Below are 24,577 nucleotides of genomic sequence, written 5' to 3'. Positions count from 1 at the left end.
TTGTATGGCCCATGTGCTATAAGAAAGACTTTATATGGCCCATGTGCTATCGGAAACGCTTTGTATGGCCCATGTGTTATCAGAAAGACTTTCTATGGCCCATGTGCTCTCATAAAGGCTTTGAATGGCCCATGTGCTATCAGAAAGACTTTGTATGGCCCATGTGCTATCAGAAAGACTTTGTATGGCCCATGTGCTATCAGACAGACTTTGTATGGCCCACGTGCTATCAGAAAGACTTTGTATGGCCCATGTGCTCTCATAAAGGCTTTGAATGGCCCATGTGCTATCAGAAAGACTTTGTATGGCCCATGTGCTATCAGACAGACTTTGTATGGCCCACGTGCTATCAGAAAGACTTTGTATGGCCCATGTGCTATCAGAAAGACTTTGTATGGCCCATGTGCCATCAGAAAGACTTTTTATGGCACATGTGCTATCAGAAAGACTTTGTATGGCCCATGTGCCATCAGAAAGACTTTTTATGGCACATGTGTTATCAGAAAGGCTTTGTATGGCCCATGTGCTATCAGAAAGACTTTGTATGGCCCATGTGCTATCAGAAAGACTTTTTATGGCACATGTGCCATCAGAAAGGCTTTGTATGGCCCATGTGCTATCAGAAATACTTTTTATGGCACATGTGCTATCAGAAAGGCTTTGTATGGCACATGTGCTATCAGAAAGACTTTGTATGGCACATGTGCTATCAGAAAGACTTTGTATGGCCCATGTGCTATCAGAAATGCTTTGTATGGCCCATGTGTTATCAGAAAGGTTTTGTATGGCCCATGTGCTATCAGAAAGACTTTGTATGGCCCATGTGCTATCAGAAAGACTTTGTATGGCCCATGTGCTATCAGAAAGGCTTTGTATGGCCCATGTGTTATCAGAAAGACTTTGTATGGCCCATGTGCTATCAGAAAGGCTTTGTATGGCCCATGTGTTATCAGAAAGACTTTGTATGGCCCATGTGCTATCAGAAAGGCTTTGTATGGCCCATGTGCTATCAGAAAGACTTTGTATGGCCCATGTGTTATCAGAAAGACTTTGTATGGCCCATGTGCTATCAGAAAGGCTTTGTATGGCCCATGTGCTATCAGAAAGACTTTGTATGGCCCATGTGCTATCAGACAGACTTTGTATGGCCCATGTGCTATAAGAAAGACTTTGTATCGCCCATGTGCTATCAGAATGGCTTTGTATGGCCCATGTACTATAAAAAAAGCTTTGTATGGCCATGTGCCATCAGAAACGCTTTGTATGGCCTATATGCCCCACCATATTGGCTGTGCCTTCGTAGTTGATATAACTCTATCCCAGAGGCTACAAGAGAAGGTACCCTGTTTTATGCCAATATAACAGAAATATATTTTCTTTTAGTGACTTATTGAACAAAGTGTATTTATAGAAATACAATGAAATGTTAGGGCAGTGTAGTAACGTTCCCTGGATGCATTATTTGTTATAATCTCGGGTTTCTTTGTCTTTGGATAGGTGGGGGAAGCTGGAAGAGGCCCTGGCTTTACATGAATATTTCCGCGAGTCTCGGGATCTGCAGGAATGGATCAATCAGCAGAGACAGACGGCTAATTCTGAGGACTACGGGAGTGACTATGAACAAGTATTGGTGAGTGGTTTCCCACATGCAGTTCTAGAAGTTAGAACCTTTGGGCAACCGTAGTCTTCACTTTAATAGCTTTATCGAAATGTAAATCGTTTTTAAAGGTATTTTAATTTTTTAAATTTCTAATATCAAATATTTAATATGAAACATAATTTTTTTGTACTGGCCGGTGTTTAGGTTGTCCTCTGAGCCAAAAGTACTATTTCTCCTTTGCCAAGAATCTTGACTAAAACTGACTGACTTTATTTAGCTCTTTATAACCAAATCATATAAGATTTACTTTCATATTTTATTTTCTATTTTTTTTGCAAAGTTTGGGCCCAAACATATCATGTGACCGGGGGAAAGTGTTTTCTTAAACTTTTAAGTTACTTTTGTCTCTCCATCATCTACTTTGCAAAACTGCATCACTAATAAATTCACTAAAACTGACTGTGATCTGCATTTATTTCATAGCATTTGCTGGCAAAGTTCGACACCTTCCAACACCAGATGGACACAGCCGGCCAGAGGATTGCTGCGTGTCAGCAACTTGCCGATAATCTCCTGGATCAGGGACATTCCGATTCTATGCAGATTGTTCAGAAACAGAAGGAACTGAGGTAATTCTCGTACTATATAGAGATATTCAGAATATAAACCTATCTATGCACACACTCCAGCAAACGCAGTGCTAGCCAAATCCATTAAATTCGTATTTTCATGTACGCAATAAGGTTTCCTTAATCAAATTATTCACAACTAATGAACTGTATACAGCGAGAACACATCCTGCTGCCGACTCTGTGGCAAGCTTCTGCAGAAACATGCGCAGACACACACACACACACACACACAGGTTGTGCATTTTTATTGCTAGAATAAAATGGTAAGTATGTACGCACTCCCTGTTAGCAGCTGTCCGTGGTTTATTTTGGCACATTGTGGATGATATTATGGCGAATCAAGATTCGTCAGCTAAGCCCCTGGCTCCTGCATTTTATGGATTAACACCAACACTAACCATCAGGGGAAAATGGCAAGAATGGATGCAAAATAAGTCATATTGCTGCATTCACAAAATACAACCCATTGCTATTATTCAGTGGAACTGTGGAGAATTTATAAGGGAAATTACAGATGGCTTATTTAGTGTAAAATGTTAAAATCCCTTGTTAATTCTTTGCAATTTCCCATTTAGTAATTAACCTTCTCTCTATACATCGCCTTATATTAAAATGTTCATGGTGTGTTTTTGTAATGGAGCCGTTTTTTGCTTTGACCGTTTTATCTGAGACAACCCATAGATATTTTAAGCAGCGCGTTCTATTTCGGATCGATAAGATGACGAGTGGCTTCGACAATCGGATTAGTTAGAAAATAAATAGTTTAGTTTGAAAAGAACTGATAATCAGTCGCTCTGTTAGTTAAGGTTAACTGTGCACAAACCACACTGTATGCATACGGTAATTAGATATTATTAGTTATGTCAATTATTTGAAACTGTTTCCCACTATTCTTTGAGTACAGCCCTGTATTGACCATTATAGACCCTTCTTCACTATTTATAATCCCCCTAGTTACTTGTTCCGTGTTTATTCCTTCCTATCCCCTAAAAAATTTCTTAAAGGGATTAGTTAACCCATTGAATGTGGGGTCCTCCGGGATTAGTTAACCCATTGAATGTGGGGTCCCCCGGGATTAGTTAACCCATTGAATGTGGGGTCCCCCGGGATTAGTTAACCCATTGAATGTGGGGTCCCCCGGGATTAGTTAACCCATTGAATGTGGGGTCCCCCGGGATTAGTTAACCCATTGAATGTGGGGTCCCCCGGGATTAGTATGCACTAAGGCAGCTACCTATAACTGTGCAAGTACCCCAACTAGGTATCTACTTGTATTTCTTGTATGTTGACTTTTATAATAAATTTGGCTTATCTGAACTATTATTCACCAAAACAGAAAATTATTCAGAACGCCCGAATTTCAGCTAAATGTTTTCAGAATTAAATCCGAATCCAAACGGCACAGAATGGGCCAATCAGTGCATTGGAAAATATATACTAAAAATATAATTTTTTTTATGTATTTTGCAGTGCCCTAATAGGCATATTTTCCCATCATTCGATTTGCAGATAAAGTAAGAAAAGTAACCAATAAAAACAGGAGGAGGAACAGAAAACCAATTCTGTATTTATATATTACACTGCGTGCAGAATTATTAAGCAAATGAGTATTTTGACCACATCATCCTCTTTATGCATGTTGTCTTACTCCAAGCTGTATAGGCTCGAAAGCCTACTACCAATTAAGCATATTAGGTGATGTGCATCTCTGTAATGAGAAGGGGTGTGGTCTAATGACATCAACACCCTATATCAGGTGTGCATAATTATTAGGCAACCTCCTTTCCTTTGGCAAAATGGGTCAAAAGAAGGACTTGACAGGCTCAGAAAAGTTAAAAATAGTGAGATATCTTGCAGAGGGATGCAGCACTCTTAAAATTGCAAAGCTTCTGAAGCGTGATCATCGAACAATCAAGCGTTTCATTCAAAATAGTCAACAGGGTCGCAAGAAGCGTGTGGAGAAACCAAGGCGCAAAATAACTGCCCATGAACTGAGAAAAGTCAAGCGTGCAGCTGCCAAGATGCCACTTGCCACCAGTTTGGCCATATTTCAGAGCTGCAACATCACTGGAGTGCCCGAAAGCACAAGGTGTGCAATACTCAGAGACATGGCCAAGGTAAGAAAGGCTGAAAGACGACCACCACTGAACAAGACACACAAGCTGAAACGTCAAGACTGGGCCAAGAAATATCTCAAGACTGATTTTTCTAAGGTTTTATGGACTGATGAAATGAGAGTGAGTCTTTATGGGCCAGATGGATGGATTGGTAAAGGGCAGAGAGCTCCAGTCCGACTCAGACGCCAGCAAGGTGGAGGTGGAGTACTGGTTTGGGCTGGTATCATCAAAGATGAGCTTGTGGGGCCTTTTCGGGTTGAGGATGGAGTCAAGCTCAACTCCCAGTTTCTGGAAGACACCTTCTTCAAGCAGTGGTACAGGAAGAAGTCTGCATCCTTCAAGAAAAACATGATTTTCATGCAGGACAATGCTCCATCACATGCGTCCAAGTACTCCACAGCGTGGCTGGCAAGAAAGGGTATAAAAGAAGTAAATCTAATGACATGGCCTCCTTGTTCACCTGATCTGAACCCCATTGAGAACCTGTGGTCCATCATCAAATGTGAGATTTACAAGGAGGGAAAACAGTACACCTCTCTGAACAGTGTCTGGGAGGCTGTGGTTGCGGCTGCACGCAATGTTGATGGTGAATAGATCAAAACACTGGCAGAATCCATGGATGGCAGGCTTTTGAGTGTCCTTGCAAAGAAAGGTGGCTATATTGGTCACTGATTTGTTTTTGTTATGTTTTTGAATGTCAGAAATGTATATTTGTGAATGTTGAGATGTTATATTGGTTTCACTGGTAAAAATAAATAATTGAAATGGGTATATATTTGTTTTTTGTTAAGTTGCCTAATAATTATGCACAGTAATAGTCACCTGCACACACAGATATCCCCCTTAAATAGCTAAAACTAAAAACAAACTAAAAACTACTTCCAAAAATATTCAGCTTTGATATTAATTAGTTTTTTGGGTTCATTGAGAACATGGTTGTTGTTCAATAATAAAATTAATCCTCAAAAATACAACTTGCCTAATAATTCTGCACTCCCTGTATATATTTATTAAATATGTCATGTATACAGATTTTTATTTTATTTTTTTTACTGCTCCACGTTTTCTTCTTTATTTATTGAGTGTCCCTTAGCCATCAGTATTTTTTCTTTTTCCTTACCGTTTGTCATTTATTTTGTTTGGTGCAATAGATAGAGTACAGAATCATGACCCAAAATGGACATTCTCAACCATTGCGCATTTCAGTTGGTTAGTGATTCTGGTACGTTTCGGCTCAGAGATTTTACTGATAACCGAATTGGTCTAAATTTGAACGAATTACAGTTCAGACCACAATGAATCTCTACGTCTAATGGGGACATTTGTCTGACACTCGCCTGAGATCACGATCACCTAAAGTTGGATCACATTCCCACACCTACTTATTGTTAGTGTATAAATACACTGTATATATATTTACACACACACTATAATGTATCATCTACATTCTCAAAAAAGACTGGAGAGCATCTGAGATACTATTTATCAATTTAAACATCTCACAATGTTTTTATATTTATACATATATATATATTATGTTTTTTGTTTATTTTTGGTACAGAGCATCTTGGGAAGAACTTAAACTGGCAACTAAAGAGAGAGCAAGGTGTCTGAGGAATGCTGAAATAGTGCATAAATGTCTCTGGGACCTCACAGAAGCCCTCACTCAAATAGAGGTTTGTATTCTCACTCCTTCTGTTTGATTGAGTTTAAGGAATATTTAATCTTATACTACATTCTGTAATATATAAAATGCAGCTGGCGTTGACTAGCTTAAAAACCTGGTGAAAATTGTAAAACCAGAGGCCAAAGTTGGCGAGGAGACTCTCAATCTCACCCATTTTCACCCAGATTGTCCTGTTCATTTGGCATTGCATCACAATGGATTATGATATAATTTGCCAATCCACAAAAAAGAAAGAAAAAAAAGAAAGCCAAAATATAGTGTGTTCTTCAAGCAGGTAGGGGTCGAGCCCAATAATGTGGAAGGAACTAAAATCAGCTGTTTGTAGAAGGCGTGAACGAACCAGTGAACATGGTCCAGAATTTAATGAAAAAGAAAATACAAATAAATGTACAGTCTACTAAACATATAAGGGGGTAGAACGTACCCCAGAGTTATCATTGGTTTGTGACGCTGCTCTGCTCTTCCATGTCACAATGCATTTCGCCAAATCAGTCGACTTGCTAGAGCCGTGCATTGTGCATTTTATGCTGATGGCTGTATGTGACAAGACCTCTGAACTAGGACAATATGTAGAAATACAAAACACATTCACTGAAGGATTTTTATACCCGTTGGCCTGTCGTGTAATGAATAGGAACATGTATAGCTTGGAGGAAAGACGAGACAGGGGGGATATGATAGATACATTTAAATACATAAAGGGAATCAACACAGTAAAGGAGGAGACTATATTTAAAAGTAGAAAAACTACCACAACAAGAGGACATAGTCTTAAATTAGAGGGACAAAGGTTTAAAAATAATATCAGGAAGTATTACTTTACTGAGAGGGTAGTGGATGCATGGAATAGCCTTCCAGCTGAAGTGGTAGAGGTTAACACAGTGAGGGAGTTTAAGCATGCGTAGGATAGGCATAAGGCTATCCGAACTATAAGATAAAGCCAGGGACTAATGAAAGTATTTAGAAAATTGTGGCAGACTAGATGGGCCGAATGGTTCTTATCTGCCGTCACATTCTATGTTTCTATATTACATTTGTTTTTAACCCCTTAAGGACAAAACTTCTGGAATAACCGGGAATCATGACATGTCACACATGTCATGTGTCCTTAAGGGGTTAAATATTATTTTGAAACTGTTTTTTTTTCTTCTAATGATACGTCGATAACACAGCTTTCTGGTTTATTTGAGACACAGTCGGTTCTGCCTTTAAACTTTTTACAGCCAAATAAAATGTGTAGCATTAAGCTGGTTAACGATATTTGTACCCCACAAATTCTATAAAACAGGAGGAAAGTAAACCTGTTTTCCTTCCAAATAGAATATAATAAAGATATTCACTGGATTGTAAACGATGGCTTTCGTCCGATGCTTTCAGTGGTTCCTTTTACAGATAGATGGCAGACTGGCATAGAGAATTATATTTCTGCTTCTCTTTTAAAAAGTAAAGAAGAAAAAAAAAAGCTGCAAATATTGAATATGATCAGTTGTTGTCTTTGGGAGCAAGTGCTAATTTTTTTTTTCTGTTTAATGAATTTGCTTGGCAGGAGAAATCAAAAAGTGTTCCCGATGACTTTGCCAAAGATCTCCGCGGCGTCCAGTCCCAGCTTCGTAAGCATGAGGCTTTGGAACATGAGTTGTCTGGGAATGAACAGCAGGTATAGGAGGGTACATTACACGGCATGTCTCTAGAACACACGTATCCGTTCCAATTCTACTCCTTATAGTCTACACTATCTTTAGACATGTTCATGTTACGTTTGTGCAATTTAAGCTAAACTGCATCTAAAATAATCTGAAACTATATTACTTTACTACAGGACCAGAAAAATAGGCTTAGGGTAAAATATCACACTAAATTCTAGAAATGGCTTTATGTTCAGTTCTGCCCAATGTTGTAGATAAAATGTAATCTGAAAAACTTGCGTATCTCAAACCCTAAAAAGAAACAAAATGATTCTCAGCAGAATGAAGTTTGCGATCCTTGCTTATTGTAGAGAGGACCTGCCTTGCTCCAGAATCCGTCTGAAATGTTGGTGGTATAGAAATTATATGGGAAAAGTTACTCCCTTCTAAATTTCCCTGGTCTTTTAACATATTTACGGATTCTGTTGGTACTAGGGAATAGCCGAGCCCAGTTCTGATAACGTCATAGGCCATATAAGCGAAAACGGATGATATGAAAACGATGAGAATGGGCAAATCCTCATTAGCTTGCCATTTGGATAGCCCCGCTCAGATCTTATATAAATTTTTAACGCATTAAAGAATTACAGAGAGATCCTGTACAATTTCTATATCAGACTCATCCCACCAATAAAAGCAGTCCAGATCTGAAATGTTAACAAGGTCACTCTGCATTAGAAATACGGCCCCTGAAGTTAATTTCTGCCTTTGGCCTCGTTGGTAATGTTTGGCTAATACTCCCATTGGCACTATGAGCAAAAGCTCTACATATAGATTGCACTTGTGGACCCCTTGCATCTTGTGTCTAAAGTGTTGTCCACTAAACCTCACTGACGAGGCCCAATGAAGGCCAAACATTATCTAGGGTTGTTGCATCTCTACAATTTTACTTCAGCTAAAACCTGTTTGAGACCTGAGTGTTCACTCACCAAGGGACTGTAATAAAATCATTTTATTAATTACATGCATCCCTCCTCAGCATTTCCTCAGCCCTAGTGATTTCGAGGATATGTAATATAAAGTAATATGTTATATGATCGCAAATACTTTCATTTTCAAAGACATGAATGAAACTACTCCGTAAGCCAATAGGTTGAGCATCACTGCTCCTAATAAACTTCCAAATAGCTTTATTAATGTCCAAGCTCCATCATAGAATGTTATGGGACCAGCTCACACATGGTACATAGGATATCTACGACACAAGAACTTGTACAGCCAGGAGTAGGCCCTACGGAGTCACACAATGGAGTGTGGGCTGCTAGTGTCAGAGATAAACTGGATTAAAAGAGACGAGGAGCTCCTTGCACCCATTCACTGTGCGTGGGCTAAAATTAGTTATATTGACCACATTGTCTCTACAGCCTTTATAATAAATAGTGAATTAAAGAGTCTACAAGTCGAAGCGAGGATCCGGTAATATTAATTTAATGTGATTCTGTGCAGCTACAAGAGGTGATTGATGCAGCTGATGAGGCATTGCACAAATCAAATGACGAGCAGCGTTTAAGTTTGCGCAAAAAACAGCAGGAAGTGGTGGACAGATGGGACTCGCTGAAGATCAAAGTGGATAATCGGAGGTCGGACCTGGAGCAGGCTTGCCGACTCTATCTCTTCTTAGCAGCTGTAAGAACCATAAGAAACTGCACTGTGTCTGGTTGTATCTTCACTCAGTATCACCTTGTATTGAATTGTGCATTGTGTAGATATTTCCTCAGGTTAAATAAGGTGGATAAGATTTACAAACCTAAACCATTGCAGACGATGTGGGTACAGACTGTGATTTAAAAGAAAATATAACCTGGAAATTACCTGTGTAAAGATACAACGTATCCCAATATCCAGATTCGCTTTTTTTAATAACCATTGTACTAATTAATTTTATTTGGCACCACTTAATTTAGAACCAAGAAATTCTACAGCAGCAAACATTAAATAAACTGTATAGCATATACTGTATTACAGCTTTCTCAGGAACTATATGGAACAAACCACCATAGGTTTTGAGAATCCTGCAATACCTGCAAGAATACCCGTTTGCAGCAGTTAATATAAAAATTCTAGAATGTTTGTAATCATTGGAAAGTCATGGACCATTTGTTTTTTAATTTACGGCCAATCTGTCTACATGTGATCAGAAATGTAAAATATAAATGTTTGATTATAGGAACTACTCTGATTTAACAAACTGTTACTGGTTGACACAAGAATACGGTAAACTCACATTGTGTTATTAAGCATTCTGATTCCTTTTTGTTGTTCTCCAGGTGCGTGACTTTTTCTCTTGGGCAGCCGAGATAACCCGTGAAATGAATGCGGAAGAGACCATACGAGGTGTCCTTGCGAGCAGTGAGAAATTGAAAGCACACCAAGATCTCAAGCAGCAAATAGAAGCCCACCAAGAGTCCTACAATCAGGCCAAGGTCATCGGTCAAAGCCTTCTACAGAACAAGAAAGTCAACGAGGCTCAGGTATGGAAACCATGCACATGGTGTCCACTAATCACAGCAATTCACTAGCTTGGTGACATTAAATGAGGTGACATTGCCAATAACTAGCATTATATGGTATATTTTGCAGACAAAGGAAAAGCTCCAGGCTCTTGAAGAAGAGAACGCAAAGCTCTATCAGCAATGGGAGTTAAAGAGGAAGCTGTTGGAACAGGTGCATTTAGAGCAAGTGTTTTATCGGGATATCGACAACATGGAGAAGATCCTGAATTCTCAGGAGGTTAGTAAGCATCTGCTTGGGTCTGGATCAGTGGTGGGCTCATAATCAGTAACACTGGCTATAACCTGGTTCCTCAACTTGTTGGTGAGCTGTTTGTGACCATATCGCCATCAGAATTAAATAAAAATGTTTGGGAACTCTTTCAGCATTTAAAAAGTGACTCTCTCACTCCCACTTGCTGCATCAGAGTGGATGTCATGTACCTTGGTCCCAGTCAGTTAATGACCGTCCAGGTGGCTAGGGGGTCCCTATGCCCTTAACCACCCAATCCTCACAGTCTCATCTGTAACAAAATGTCTCTGAGCATTCAATGGTCCCATATAGTGGACAGGGAACCCTCAGGCCCTATGGTAACCAAGGAACCGGGCTTCACCTGATCCAACTCTTACTGGGCTATAGGGTTGGGTTCCCCTTGCAATTAATTGACACCACTTCTTTTTTTATCCTGACTATCAATGTAGCAGGTGGACTTGAGCGAGTTGCTCTTCTCCCATGGTTGGAGGGAGGAGCGGTATTATAGTATAAAGGGGAGATTGTAGGGGATTTTAGGCAAGAAAATAAAAAATGCAGGTAGAAGTCCACCTATGGTCAGTGACAAACCAATAACTGCTTTTCTTCTGCTATAAATTGTGGATTATGTGATATTTATTATTTGACAAACATTATCCGTTATAGTATTGCTGTGTGAAAGCCTTGGGAGCCTGGTTTAAAGGTCACACTCTCTGTTATTTCATTATATCGTCACAGTCTAATAGCTGTAAGTGTAAAAAATCAATCTCTGTGACCCCTAAAGCAAGTGATAGAGGCTGGGACCCATAGACCACCTGGGATCGTCACTGTCTGCGTGATTCTGTTTGCAGCTGAGATTTTGTGTGATCGCAGTGACAGCCACACTTTGTGAGTCTGATATTCACGTCTTGTGCTTCGAGCTCCCTGTGAAATGTCACTGGGAAAGATTTACCGTCTGTTTTTAGTGTGTGGTCCATCGACGTGCTGAAATAGATTTAATTTGTGAATATTATCTAAGCGTTATGACATTTACTAACAACTCTCTATTTTATTAAACTCCTGCTATTGCCAATTACCAAATAACCAAGTAAATATTTGTTAACATTTATAGATTCCCCACTTTTTTAGTGCAGAAGCTTGTGCTGTCGCTGCCCTAATATACATGACTCTGCGCGTGTTTTTTCTTGTATTGTTTTTTTCTTGCTTTGTGGGTTAATGCAGGAGTTTGGTGGCTCCTTGCCTGAAGAATGACCCTCTGTTGCCATCATACTGGAATGTCGATGCCCTTCTCCTTCGTTCGATGTCTAGTGCCAGTTGTGTAATTATATCAGCACTGATTGTCTTGCTGATAGATCTGACTGATCTGAATGTTTACAGAAGTGGCTGTAGTGATGTATTTTAGGTCACCCGCGTGGCTACTTTCTATATTTAGGAGAGAGCCTCCCCTTGCAGTGTTGTGTCTGTAGATCAACCTGCAGCATTAACCATTTTTCTACCACGTTCACTGTTTGTTTTTCGTTCTTTCTTTTTTGTTTTCTGTAATAGTTTGAAGCATTGATTAGTTGTGGTTTTGCCATTAATTAATGTCTACAGGAGGGCAATTTCCTGTGTTCTTTATGGATACATTCTGAAATTATTTATACTGGGATTAATACATACAGAGTTGTTGGATGGGTAGTCTAAACACCATAACCACTTTACCTGATATTTTGCCAGGAGTCCCCTGCCATAATTCCGTGGTAAATGGTCATACCATATTTACGTGGTCTGACAGTTACCTGGGTTATCCAGGTACCCACTTGTGAGTCGTTCTTGATATTGTATAACTGGAAGCTCCCATTCTGCTCTAATGATGGCAGTCTTGTCATTGTTTGGGCATCACTCACTGAAGATAGTGTTGGCATGATGTAGTAGCTATGGTACTTACATTTTAACTAAACCATGAACTAATCTGGGTTTTGCCTTTTTTGTTCTGTTTTGTTTTTTTAAAAAGCTGAACTGGGCATAATATTAAACTCTGCTACTTACACTGCAAATGTTTAGTCTGTTCCTTGTGATTCCTGGCTTAAAGAATAACTTTGACAGTAAGGAATAATGTATAGCGAGCTTAAAAAATACTGCTCAACCCCCTTTTATAAAACACGTGGCTAGATGTAACTTTCTTGGTTTTCATTTATGCTGCTATATCTTTGAATATTTAATTCGATATGCCTGGGCCAAGCAGTGAATCCCATTTACAGGACATTTTAGCATATTTTACCAATACCATATGTCTATAAAGCCACCTGAATTGCAGCAGAATAATTCCAAGTAGTATTCAGAATCAGATTTTTATTTATTTTAGTAAAATTTGATGTGGATCTGAAGATCATGCACAGTTTGGATTGTGGGGATATTTATGGGATAATAATAGTAAACAGTTGAGAATTGCCCACTATTTCAATTCTCAGATCCCAAAGATCGTTATCGTGTAAGTGAAAGGTATTCCATATAAATAAAATCACAATTTGTTATAAAAATAGATAAAATTTATTGTGACAATTTAAATAATAATAATAATAAGTAACATGCGTGACAATAATCAATGAATATTCAGTATAACATAGTATGCAATACAATATGGTAATGTAAAAACATCTTCCAATGGCTAAGACAAGATTTATGACTGTCTTTCATAGAGAAACGAAAAACTTATACATACACACACACACACACACACACACACACACACACACACACACACACACACAGACACAGCTTACAGCTTAAGGCCATAAAACTTTAGCTGACAGTTAAAATAACCCTTTCAATGCTGGCTAGACCTCCTAAGTAATTAAGACCTATTCTCATGTGATTTTAAATAAAATAACATTTAACCCCTTAAGGACCAAACTTCTGGAATAAAAGGGAATCATGACATGTCACACATGTCATGGGTCCTTAAGGGGTTAAACCAGTTCATTAGTCACTTCCTGGAACCATCCAATAAGAGTAATCTATCATGTTCTATAAGCAGAATTTTAACTTGCCTAAACAGATATTTTATCTTATTTTAGAGCAAATCAACACACCTGGATAAATATTACGATATGCTAACATGTGATATGTGACATTAAATACATAATTAATCTTTTCCCATCTGCAGAATGGGATGTCATAATTATATATTCTTTAGTAACTAAGATATCTAAATATCGAAATCTAATCGTGATTTATCCAGTCATATATCATGCTATTAGAAAATGTTAATTCAATTAGATTAATTAAATGAAGCCAGTATATTTACCAATTAAAGAGATGTTCTTAGCTGGGGAATAGGAGTTAGAACTGACTGGAAGACACGTTCTTCATGTCTTAATTAATCGAAGCATCAAGTTGAATCGATTCTTTATCTGGGTCTGGTAATGCCTGAAAAATCTGCACGCATTTCAAACATTCAATTTAGGGGATTTCAAACATTTAGATCACTTGGGATACACAGACCATCATATGGTGCAATCTGATACCAAATAAAGAATACATTGGTTTCACGCTAAGAATTATGGGGAGATTTCTGTTCTTTTATTGCGGTGGAGAAATCGAGGGCAGACCGGACACAGAATTTTTAGTTTGTAAAATATCACTATAAAAAGCTCATAAATCTGTTGAAAGAGAAAGGAAAAAATATATACTTTTCCAGACTTATTTTAAAACACTTTAATAATCTTGAACAGATTTTTTTGATCCCACTAAAAACTTTTCAGAAATCTTTTGATAAATCTCTCCCCAATTTAAAAAGGCCTCTATAAGTGTATTACACTCGGTGAGGTTTTTCCTCGCCTTATATTTCTGTTTATTTATGTTTAAGGATATATTTATAACTCATTGACTGGCAGGAATTTTTCTGAGAAAAAAAAAAAAAAAGTTATAAAAAAAGTAAAATCTTTACACTTTTTGATTTTTTTTAGAGACTATGAGTTTACAATAAGGTTCTTTTTCATCTCTAAGATTTCCCAGACGTGGACCATTTTCGATTACATTAAAGTCCAGAGTATGAGCATTGTAGATGTTCTTAAGAGCTTTGAAGACAGGAGGTGAGCCACTTGGCTTGGTTAATTCTTTATCCACTTATGACCATTTTCTATCTTTCTAAGACCTATTAATTTTATTGCATACAGATTTTCCCATTATCTTTCCAGTTGATACTCCTGTCTCTGGTCTTAGTACCCAGCAACAGGAGGATCTTTTTCTATTCTTTATACAATTAGGGGTTATGCCCCAGGACACTACTGGAGTGTAATTTAAGGTGTGACTCTCCATATGTGTGGTGGACTAGCCCAGTCTTGGATAGCCACCACCTGTGGTTAGTCAAATTTTTTTGTTATACTTGTCCATCTAAGTTTCGGTGCTTTTTTTTATTTTTTATTTCCTTTTTCATCTGTTGCCTTTCTTGTACTCTGTCATTTTTGAATTTGCACCTTTTTCTTTTAACCCATTCCAAAGATTTAAGAATTATTCTGCTGCCATAAATTGGTCTGTCTTCTAAAAAGGACATTTCTGCCAAATTCAGGTGGAATTTACTTGGAAGAAAGTGGTCACTTTCTGGAGCACTTTGATAAATGTCCCCTGTGTTTTCGGGTCTGATTTGTTACAAATTCCATGAGACTAGTACAGTTTGCAAACTCCTGTCAGACTGACGCACTCACTGACTGACTGACTGACGCACTCACTGACTGACTGACTGACGCACTCACTGACTGACTGACTGACGCACTCACTGACTGACGCACGCACTCACTGACTGACGCACGCACTCACTGACTGACGCACGCACTCACTGACTGACGCACGCACTCACTGACTGACGCACGCACTCACTGACTGACGCACGCACTCACTGACTGACGCACGCACTCACTGACTGACGCACGCACTCACTGACTGACGCACGCACGCACTCACTCAAATTCACTGACACCGACACACTCAAATCCACGTCATATTCCAGCTCCCGGCATTGCTGCGGGTCACGTGAGGGAGCGGAGCAGAGAGCTCAGGGCAAAGTGCTCCCTCGACGCCCGCCTGGGACACAACTGTCCGCCTGCCCCGGGGGAGCCCAAAGGTGGCCAGCCAGGGCATAAAACGGGGCAAACAAGGCATTTGCCTGGGCATTTGGGGGTGGCGTTTTTTGCCGCCCCCTGGAAATTGCCGCCCAAGGCAAATGCCTTGTTTGCCTTGCGGTAGACACATCCCTGAGTAACAGGGCTCACTTATAAATGTGACGATTTTTGTTGAAATCTGCATTATTGCAAAATTAAAAAAAGCGGACACATTCTTTACATATGAAGCACTATAGCAAGCTCGCGTGATTTCGGGCTTTGGAGTGTCTCTTTAAAAGGCACCTATATGGCATCATGAATTTACTGTTAAATGAGCAAATGAACGCCATCACCTGTTCAGGGATATTTCACCATCCTGAGACTATCACCAGCCCTGCTGGAATGACGCTCTTTTCATACAATGCACCCAGGCACAATTAATGGCTACTGTGTGTCAGCCGCAGGCAGGAGAGCTAAGGTTAACAAGCTAAGCATGCTGAACATGAACTAGTTACTCATTGGTCCCCACACGCCAGTGTGACCTTTCAGGATGACTGCCAGCAACTTAAGTTACATCCAGTCTCTTTAAAGATACAGAGCCCCACTTAGCATGTCTTAGAGAGAGCATCGTGTCTGCGATGATACGGGGAAGCCGGCTTTAACTTGAATCAAATTTAACTAACTTTGTAATTCAGATATGGAACAAATCTGTTTTCCTGTGAGTTCACAAAGCTGTTTGTTTTAGGAAGAGTTCCCCAAATGGCGTTACATATTTCTTTTAACGTTTTAGAATGCAATCAAACCGTGATTCTGTGATGTGTCGTAAGCCGTAATGACTGAGTTGTGTTATTCAAAGGATGAATGTAAGCAAAAAAACATTAAAGGAACAATTTTAACAAGAGATTAGATCTAGAACTGTGCAGACTGTCAGATGTTGGGGCGAGTGCCAGACCTTCAAAGGTAATTTTCCAGAGGAAAACAATCTAATCTCACGCAGAGAGATGGATCAAAGTATATATAGGTCCTCTCAAAACCCAGCACTGAATGCATTCATTTTATATATATTTATATCACATGACAGACCATGTCCTGTGCAATGGGCAGGTCTGCCCATCTAAGGTGAGGAGGGCCTGGGTGGCCATGCTGACTGACAGAAGTCCCTACTCCAATCACTGCTGATCTGCTCTGTGCTTGCGGATAGTGCTCAGTCACCTCATGCATTTTAAAAATCTACCAATAAATTTAAAAATGCACGACAAGTCCCTGGGACCTATTTTTGCTGTGCAGTGCTCCAAAATGTGGGACTGACATGGCAAATTTGGGACAGTTGACACCTATACTGCGGACCATCTGAATTCTTTAATTTAATTCCTAGATTTAGGCCAGTGTCTGGTACCGTGCTGTGTTCTGTGTTCGAATGAAGACACAGCCAAGTGATACTGAATCCTGCCTGGCGGGGTACCTGTTGTAGCCTCTTTTTGATTGGTGACACTGGTGTTACTTTACCAGCCTGCGGGGGTTTGGTGGTGTTACAAATTTAGATTAATGTGCCGTTTATATATGTAGATGTATGTGCATGTATGTTAATGTAGATAGATGTATGTGCAATGCCTATATCTGTGAATATAATTGCTCATAGAACGCAGATATATATGTAGATTAGAAAGTAAAGGGGAACTATAGTAACAGGAAAAGTTGTATAGCTCCCTATAGTGCCCCCATGCACCCCCTGTGTAGAAGGAGTTAAAAACCCTTTTATCTGAGTCCAGCACCGATATCTTGGTGCTCTATCGGGCTTGGCCTTCTTTCTTCTCTGCTGCAATCAGCCGGCGGGTTGGACCAAATGTGCATGCATGCAAGCACAGTGCTCGCATTAGGACTACCCCGTAGGAAAGCATTATACAATGTGGGATTATGGGTGACGCTGGATGTCCTCATGCAAAACGTGAGGACGGCAAGCGTCACTTAACCACCAGGAAGTCCTTCTAGTGGCTATCTGGAAGACAGCCACTAGAGGTGGAGTTAACCCGGAAAGGTAATTATTGCAGTTTATTAAAATCTGCAACAATTGCAATTGCAGGGTTAAAGGACCTGGAACACAGCACCCAGACCACTTCAATGAGCTGTAATGGTCTTGGCGACTATATTGTCCCTTTAATACTCTGTATATATGAATGCATTAAATAATTGCTCAGGATATAATCTCTTAGCATGCTGATATTTAGCAGCAGACAAAAGATTGTGTTGAAAGTTCTCATAGGAGATTCGGGAAACTGGAAGGGCCATGATTCTGGAACAGTACGGTGAAAGGCAGAGGGAGACCTCGAGTTAATCAGACATTAGTGATGTCGCGAACACAAAATTTTCGGTTCGCAAACGGCAGACGCGAACTTCCGCAAACGTTGGCGAACCGCCATTGACTTCAATGGGCAGGCGAATTTGAAAACCCACAGGGACTCTTTCTGGCCACAATAGTGATGGGAAAGTTGTTTCAAGGGGACTAACACCTGGACTGTGGCATGCTGCAGGGGGATCCATGGCAAAACTCCCATGGAAAATTACACAGTTGATGCAGAGTCTGGTTTTAATCCATAAAGGGCATAAATCACCTAACATTCCTAAATCACAATGGATATGGATTGACACCTGACATATGACATATTGACACCTTGACATATGGATTGACACCTGTCCTCAGAGACCCTGATACACACTGACACACAGCAGAATAGGGACTGTTCCCCCTACATAGGGTCACTTGGCACATATGGATTGACACCTGTCCTCAGGGACCCTGATACACACTGACACAGAGCAGAATAGGGACTGTTCCTCCTACATAGGGTCACTTGGCAGATATGGATTGACACCTGTCCTCACAGACCCTGATACACACTGACACAGAGCAGAATAGAGACTGTTCCCCCTACATAGGGTCACTTGGCAGATATGGATTGACACCTATCCTAATGATCCCTGATACACACTGACACAGAGCAGAATAGGGACTGCTCCCCCTACATAGGGTCACTTGGCAGATATATATTGACACCTATCTTAATGATCCCTGATACACACTGACACAGAGCAGAATAGGGACTGTTCCCCCTACATAGGGTCACTTGGCAGATATGGATTGACACCTGTATTCAGGGACCCTGATACACACTGACACAGAGCAGAATAGGGACTGTTCTCCCTACATAGGGTCACTTGGCAGATATGGATTGACACCTGCCCTCAGAGACCCTGATACACACTGACACACAGCAGAATAGGGACTGTTCCCCCTACATAGGGTCACTTGGCAGATATGGATTGACACCTGTCCTCAGAGACCCTGATACACACTGACACAGAGCAGAATAGGGACTGTTCCCCCTACATAGGGTCACTTGGCAGATATGGATTGACACCTGTCCTCAGAGACCCTGATACACACTGACACAGAGCAGAATAGGGACTGTTCCCCCTACATAGGGTCACTTGGCAGATATGGATTGACACCTACCCTAATGATCCCTGATACACACTGACACAGAGCAGAATAGGGACTGTTCCTCCTACATAGGGTCACCATTTTTAGCCCAAGGCAGCTCATCTCATCAGGCCTTTTTTAGTCGAATGTATCACCCACTGTCAGTCCCTTCGGGATCCATCCCTCATTCATCTTAATAAAGGTGAGGTAATCTAGACATTTTTGACCTAGGCGACTTCTCTTCTCAGTGACAATACCTCCTGCTGCACTGAAGGTCCTTTCTGACAGGACACTTGAAGCGGGGCAGGCCAGAAGTTCTATCGCAAATTGGGATAGCTCAGGCCACAGGTCAAGCCTGCACACCCAGTAGTCAAGGGGTTCATCGCTCCTCAGAGTGTCGATATCTGCAGTTAATGCGAGGTAGTCTTCGAGTCGTTCTCTGAGGGTGGATCCCGAAGGGCTGTGGCGATGCGTAGGACTTAAAAAGCTCCGCATGTCCTCCATCAACAACACGTCCTTGCCGGCGTGGTCGTGGGAGGAGGAGGATGACTTTCACCTCTTCCCCTGTTAGATTCCCGTTGTGCTGTGACATCACCCTTATACGCTGTGTAAAGCATACTTTTTAATTTATTTTGCAAATGCTGCATCCTTTCCGACTTGTTGTAATTTGGTAACATTTCCGCCACTTTCTGCTTATACCGGGGGTCTAGTAGCGTGGACACCCAGTACAGGTCGTTCTCCTTCAGCCTTTTTATACGAGGGTCCCTCAACAGGCACGACAGCATGAAAGACCCCATTTGCACAAGGTTGGATGCCGAGCTACTCATTTCCCGTTCCTCCTCCTCAGTGATCTCAATGAAGGTATGTTCTTCCCCCCTGCCACGTACAACACCACGGGTACCAGATCGGTGACAACGAGCACCCTGGGATGCCTGTTGTGGTTGGTCTTCCTCCTCCTCCTCAAAGCCACATTCCTCCTCTGACTCCTCTTCCTCACAATCCTCTTCCAGCGTTGCCGCAGGTCCAGCAAGCGATGCTGATAAGGCTGTTTCTGGTGGTGATGGTGACCACAACTCTTCCTCTTCCTCTTCACGCTCATCTACGGCCTGATCCAGCACTCTTCGCAGGGCACGCTCCATCTACATCCTCTGGCAATAATGGTTGCGCATCACTCATTTCTTCAAACCAATACCAAGGGAAGCGGCTGTGGTGCTAGTGTTGGTGGTGGTGGCAGACGGGTGAGTGGTATCTTGAGAGGTGCCCGAAGCTAAGCTGGAGGAGGATGGTGCGTCAAGGTTCCGAGCGGAAGCTGTAGAAAATTGGGTGTCCTGTGTTAGCCAGTCAACTATGTCCTCAGAACTTTTCAAGTTCAGGGTACGTGGCCTCTGAAAACTGGGCATTATTCTAGGGCAAAAGGGAATCACAGCACCACGACCACGATGGCCCCTGCGGGGTGGCCTGCCTCTGCCTGTAATTTTTTTTTGGATTAGTGGTACTATGCGTGCAAGCTACTGTGAGACCAGATATGAGTGGCAATGTGCACTGGCAGAGGTTGGCAGAGTACACGCTGTAGGCAGGGCCGGATTAAGAGCACAGTGGGCCTGGTGCTGACAATTATGATGGGCCTAATTACGGAATCTTATTGACCAAAAACATTAAAACAATCATACCTCCCAAGCGTCATGTATCTGATGGAGATGGTGCTGGAGGGAAACTCATAGGATGCAGCTATAAGAAAACACATACTCTATGCTAATCTCTCTCTAATTTATATCTTTCATCTTTCAATTAAATCCATAACCCTTAACAGCAGTGTCCAGTGAAGCAGGCAGTCAATGGGCAGGGTAAAAGGGTGGCCACTGGTGCGAATCACGTGACCAGACCTGCCAAAAGGCGAGAACATGCCCAAAAAGGGGGCATGTCTGTCCAAAGAATTTGAAGGACAGCCTGACATGAATGCATGTCAGGCTGCCCGCCAATCATGCAGGCTGTCCAACTAAGGGCATACTATGCAGGCAGCACCCTGAGCTTAACATAAATGCGTCTAATGATGCACTCACTCAATGCTTTCTAAGGACTGTCCCCTAGCACTCGCTGGTCCACTTGTCTCCTTACCTTCTTACTAGCAGGCTGAAGTTCCTGGTAAATAGTCTGAGACAGATAAAAGGTGTATGTAGTGAGTGGGGACATGCCACAGTGTTAGAGAGACCAACGTCTGCATTACCTAAACTAATTTTATTGTCAGCCAGCCCACACAAGTTTTGTTCCCACACATCCCTCTTAAGCTTCCAAACTTAAAGGGACACTATAGTCACCAGAACAACTACAGCTTATTGTATTTGTTCTGGTTAGTAGAATCATTCCATTCAGGCCTTTTGCAGTAAACACTGTCTTTTCAGAGAAGATAACTCCACTGGCCACTCCTTAGATGGCTGCTAGAGGTGCTTCCTGGGGCAGTACTGCCTAGTGTGCAGCACTGCCATTCAGTGTCTCCACCCTCGGCATGCAGACACTGAACTTTCCTCATAGAGATGCATTGATTAAATTTATCTTTATGTGGAGATGCTAATTGGCCAGGGCTATGACTTGTGCTGGCTCTGCCCCTGATCTGCCTAGTTGATAGTCTCAGACAATCCTATGGGAAAGTATAGTAATTTGCTCAGACCACCACTTCTGATGATGTCAGCAGACAGTCAGTTCAGAGGCAGAGCTAGCAGCTGCAGACTTGAATACAAGTTATATTTTACTATACTTAGGGAGGCAAGAAGGGGGCAGGGTGGTGGTTTTAACATAATAGGGTCAGAAATACATGATTGCGTTCCTGACCCTATAGTGCTACTTTAAGCAAGAGTATGTGAAGAGTAGTTAAGGTTGCCACCTTTCTTGGAACAAAATACCAGCCTTAATCCTTTGTATAATCACAAGGAGTGACATCAGAGAAAATTCTGTAAAATCACCAACAAACTACTCACAGTTTGATTCTGCTGTATAGATGGATTGCTCCCAGTGTCTCAGTCTCGCAAGTCACCCAGTGTCTCAGTGTCCCTATGTATCACAGTGTCAGTGTCCCCATGTCGCCCAGTCCCCTAGTCTCCCAGTGTCTCAGTGTCCCAATTTCTCCCAGTTTATCAGTGGGTCCCCATGTCACTAGGACACTGAGAGACATGGGGACACTGAGACCTGGGGACACTGAGAGACCTGGGGACACTGAGAGACCCGGGGACACTGAGAGACCCGGGGACACTGGGAGACATGGGGACACAGACATTTAGGGAAACTGGGAGAAATGGGGACACAGACACTAGGGACACAGACACTGGGAGACATGGGGACATTGAAACATTTGGGGACACTAAGACACTAGGGACACAGAGACATGGGAACACAGACACTGGGAGACTATGGGACACTGGGAGACTAGGGGACACTGGCTGGGAGACAGACACTTGGGGACACTGGGAGACATGGGGACAGTTGTGGACTTAGACATGGTGACACTAGGCACACAGAGACATGGGACACAGACACTGGGAGACTTGGGGACACTGAGACACTGGATGGGGGACACTGGGAGAAACAGCGTCCCCATGTGTCTCAGCATCCCCATGTGTCTCAGTGTCCCCAAGTGTCTCAGTGTTCCCAGGTCTCCCAGTGTCTGTGTCCCCATGTGTCCTAGTGTCTGTGTCCCCATGTGTCTCCAAGTGTCTCAGTGTCCCCATATGTTCCCTAGTGTCTCAGTGTCCACATGTGTCTCAGTGTCCACATGTGTCCCCTAGTGTCTCAGTGTCCCCATGTGTCCCTGCTGCCTTTCCCCCCCATCCCTCACTTATCTGAGCTGTAGAGCTGCTTTCTGGACTCTGTGCTGTGTTGCTGGTCCCCACGGATCAGTGAGTAGTACAGAGAGGCAGGGATATGCATAGACATAAAATACTAGACGCCGCATTGACTGCTACTACCTATTAGCGCTGATGAGCTGTGGTGCCGCCATCTTGGATCGGTCACAGTGTGATCTGCAGCATAGACATATATAGAATATATATGTCTATGATCTGCAGAGCAAGGTCCTGAAAGTAAACATGGTTAGTCTTAAAATCCACCTGGAGGGTGTATAGATCCAGTAGCAAGATGTTTAATCCTGGGATATTAAATAAAATTAACTGACATTTGCTGCTTTAAGACCTCTGTGGTTATTTACGTTATCGACTAAGTTTACTCAATACATTGAAATTATTTGAATTTCCAGATTGAAACTATGCGTTGCATTTGGATTTAGGTTTGCTAAAATTATAAGTTTAGTGAACTAACCCCACAATCTATCATCTTAATATACATGTTTTAAACTGGGACTGGATCTTTGCCTGATTTGTAATGTATTTACTTTTCATCTATTTTTAACTAATATGGATTTTGGAACAGTGCAAAATAAAATGTAGATATCTACAACTCTTTATTATTGTGAGCTCTGTCTTTTGCACTTTGAAGTCCGCATGGAGATAGCATAAAGAGAATAGGAGAAATCAAACAATCACATCACTATTTACTAAAGTGAGATTTGTCACTAAGGCAAAGTAAATTAAAAAAATTAGGGACAGAAGTCCTAATATATAGACATATAATACCACACTGGGTGCCCGCATTTCATGGCCCCCCGAGGTCAATGCGGCGTCTAGGTATTATATGTCTATGGGGATATGCTGTAACTTCCTATCCCTGCCTCTCTCCACACACAGTGACCCCTACTGGCCGGTGCTGGTATTGCAGAGTAATCTCCACTTATTCTGAGAAAAATACCTGCATTTGTATTGCCAGTATTACTGCAATACCGGCACGGCCAGGCAGTCTCAAATACCAGCTGTGCCAGTAAAATACCAGTCAGGTGGCAAACCTAAGAGCAGTGTGTGTGTAAAAAAAAAAAAAAAATTAAAAAAAAAAAAAAATTTTTTAATTTTTTTTTTTTTCAATGGGCCTATTCCATGGGCCTGGGCCTGGAGCTGCAGCTCCATCAGCCCCTATGTTAATCCGGCCCTGGCTGTAGGCCTCACACCCGCTTGAAGGACACTGACTGCTATTAGGCAATTTAAAGGCACGCTATTGTGACACCAGATATGAGTGGCAAAGTGCACTTGCAGAGGTTGGCAGAGTACACGCTGAAGGCCTGACACCCAGACGCTTGCAGACAACTAACTGCTATTCAATCTATTACAGTGAAAAACATTTTTTTGTTTTTAAATGCAAGCTTCAGCTATTGTGACACCAGATATGAGTGGTGGCACTGGGCAAGTGGGCACAGTATCCACTGTGAGCCTGACACAGAAGCTGGCAGGCAGGCAACTGCAATTACATTAAACTGAAAAAAAAAAAAAAAAGAAAAAGCAGACTGATGTTCTAGCCCTAAAAAGGGCTTTTGGGGGTGCTGTCCTTACAGCAGAGATCAGATGAGTCCTTCAGGACTGTAGTGGACACTGAATACACTAGCCTAGCTATCAATTTCCCTATCTAATGAGCAGCAGCTACACTTTCCCTCCTCTATCTAAGAATGCAGCTTCAGAATGAATCTAAAA

At 41.5% G+C, this 24,577-nt stretch overlaps 1 protein-coding gene across 1 annotated transcript in view; it reads left to right on the top strand.

The window, feature by feature from the left end:
- SPTBN5 (spectrin beta, non-erythrocytic 5) overlaps nucleotides 1-24,577 on the top strand; it is a 159,523-nt gene that overhangs the window by 52,785 nt on the left and 82,161 nt on the right. Inside the window, exons 28-34 of the mRNA XM_063439421.1 lie at nucleotides 1,498-1,630; nucleotides 2,084-2,229; nucleotides 5,911-6,025; nucleotides 7,583-7,693; nucleotides 9,168-9,347; nucleotides 9,989-10,192; nucleotides 10,302-10,451. Coding sequence (XP_063295491.1) covers nucleotides 1,498-1,630; nucleotides 2,084-2,229; nucleotides 5,911-6,025; nucleotides 7,583-7,693; nucleotides 9,168-9,347; nucleotides 9,989-10,192; nucleotides 10,302-10,451 — 1,039 coding nt within the window. The remainder of the gene's footprint in view (nucleotides 1-1,497; nucleotides 1,631-2,083; nucleotides 2,230-5,910; nucleotides 6,026-7,582; nucleotides 7,694-9,167; nucleotides 9,348-9,988; nucleotides 10,193-10,301; nucleotides 10,452-24,577) is intronic.

This window comes from Pelobates fuscus, chromosome 13, assembly GCF_036172605.1.
Source record: "Pelobates fuscus isolate aPelFus1 chromosome 13, aPelFus1.pri, whole genome shotgun sequence".
Lineage (NCBI taxonomy): Eukaryota > Metazoa > Chordata > Amphibia > Anura > Pelobatidae > Pelobates > Pelobates fuscus.
This window is presented reverse-complemented; position numbering and strand designations above follow the sequence as displayed.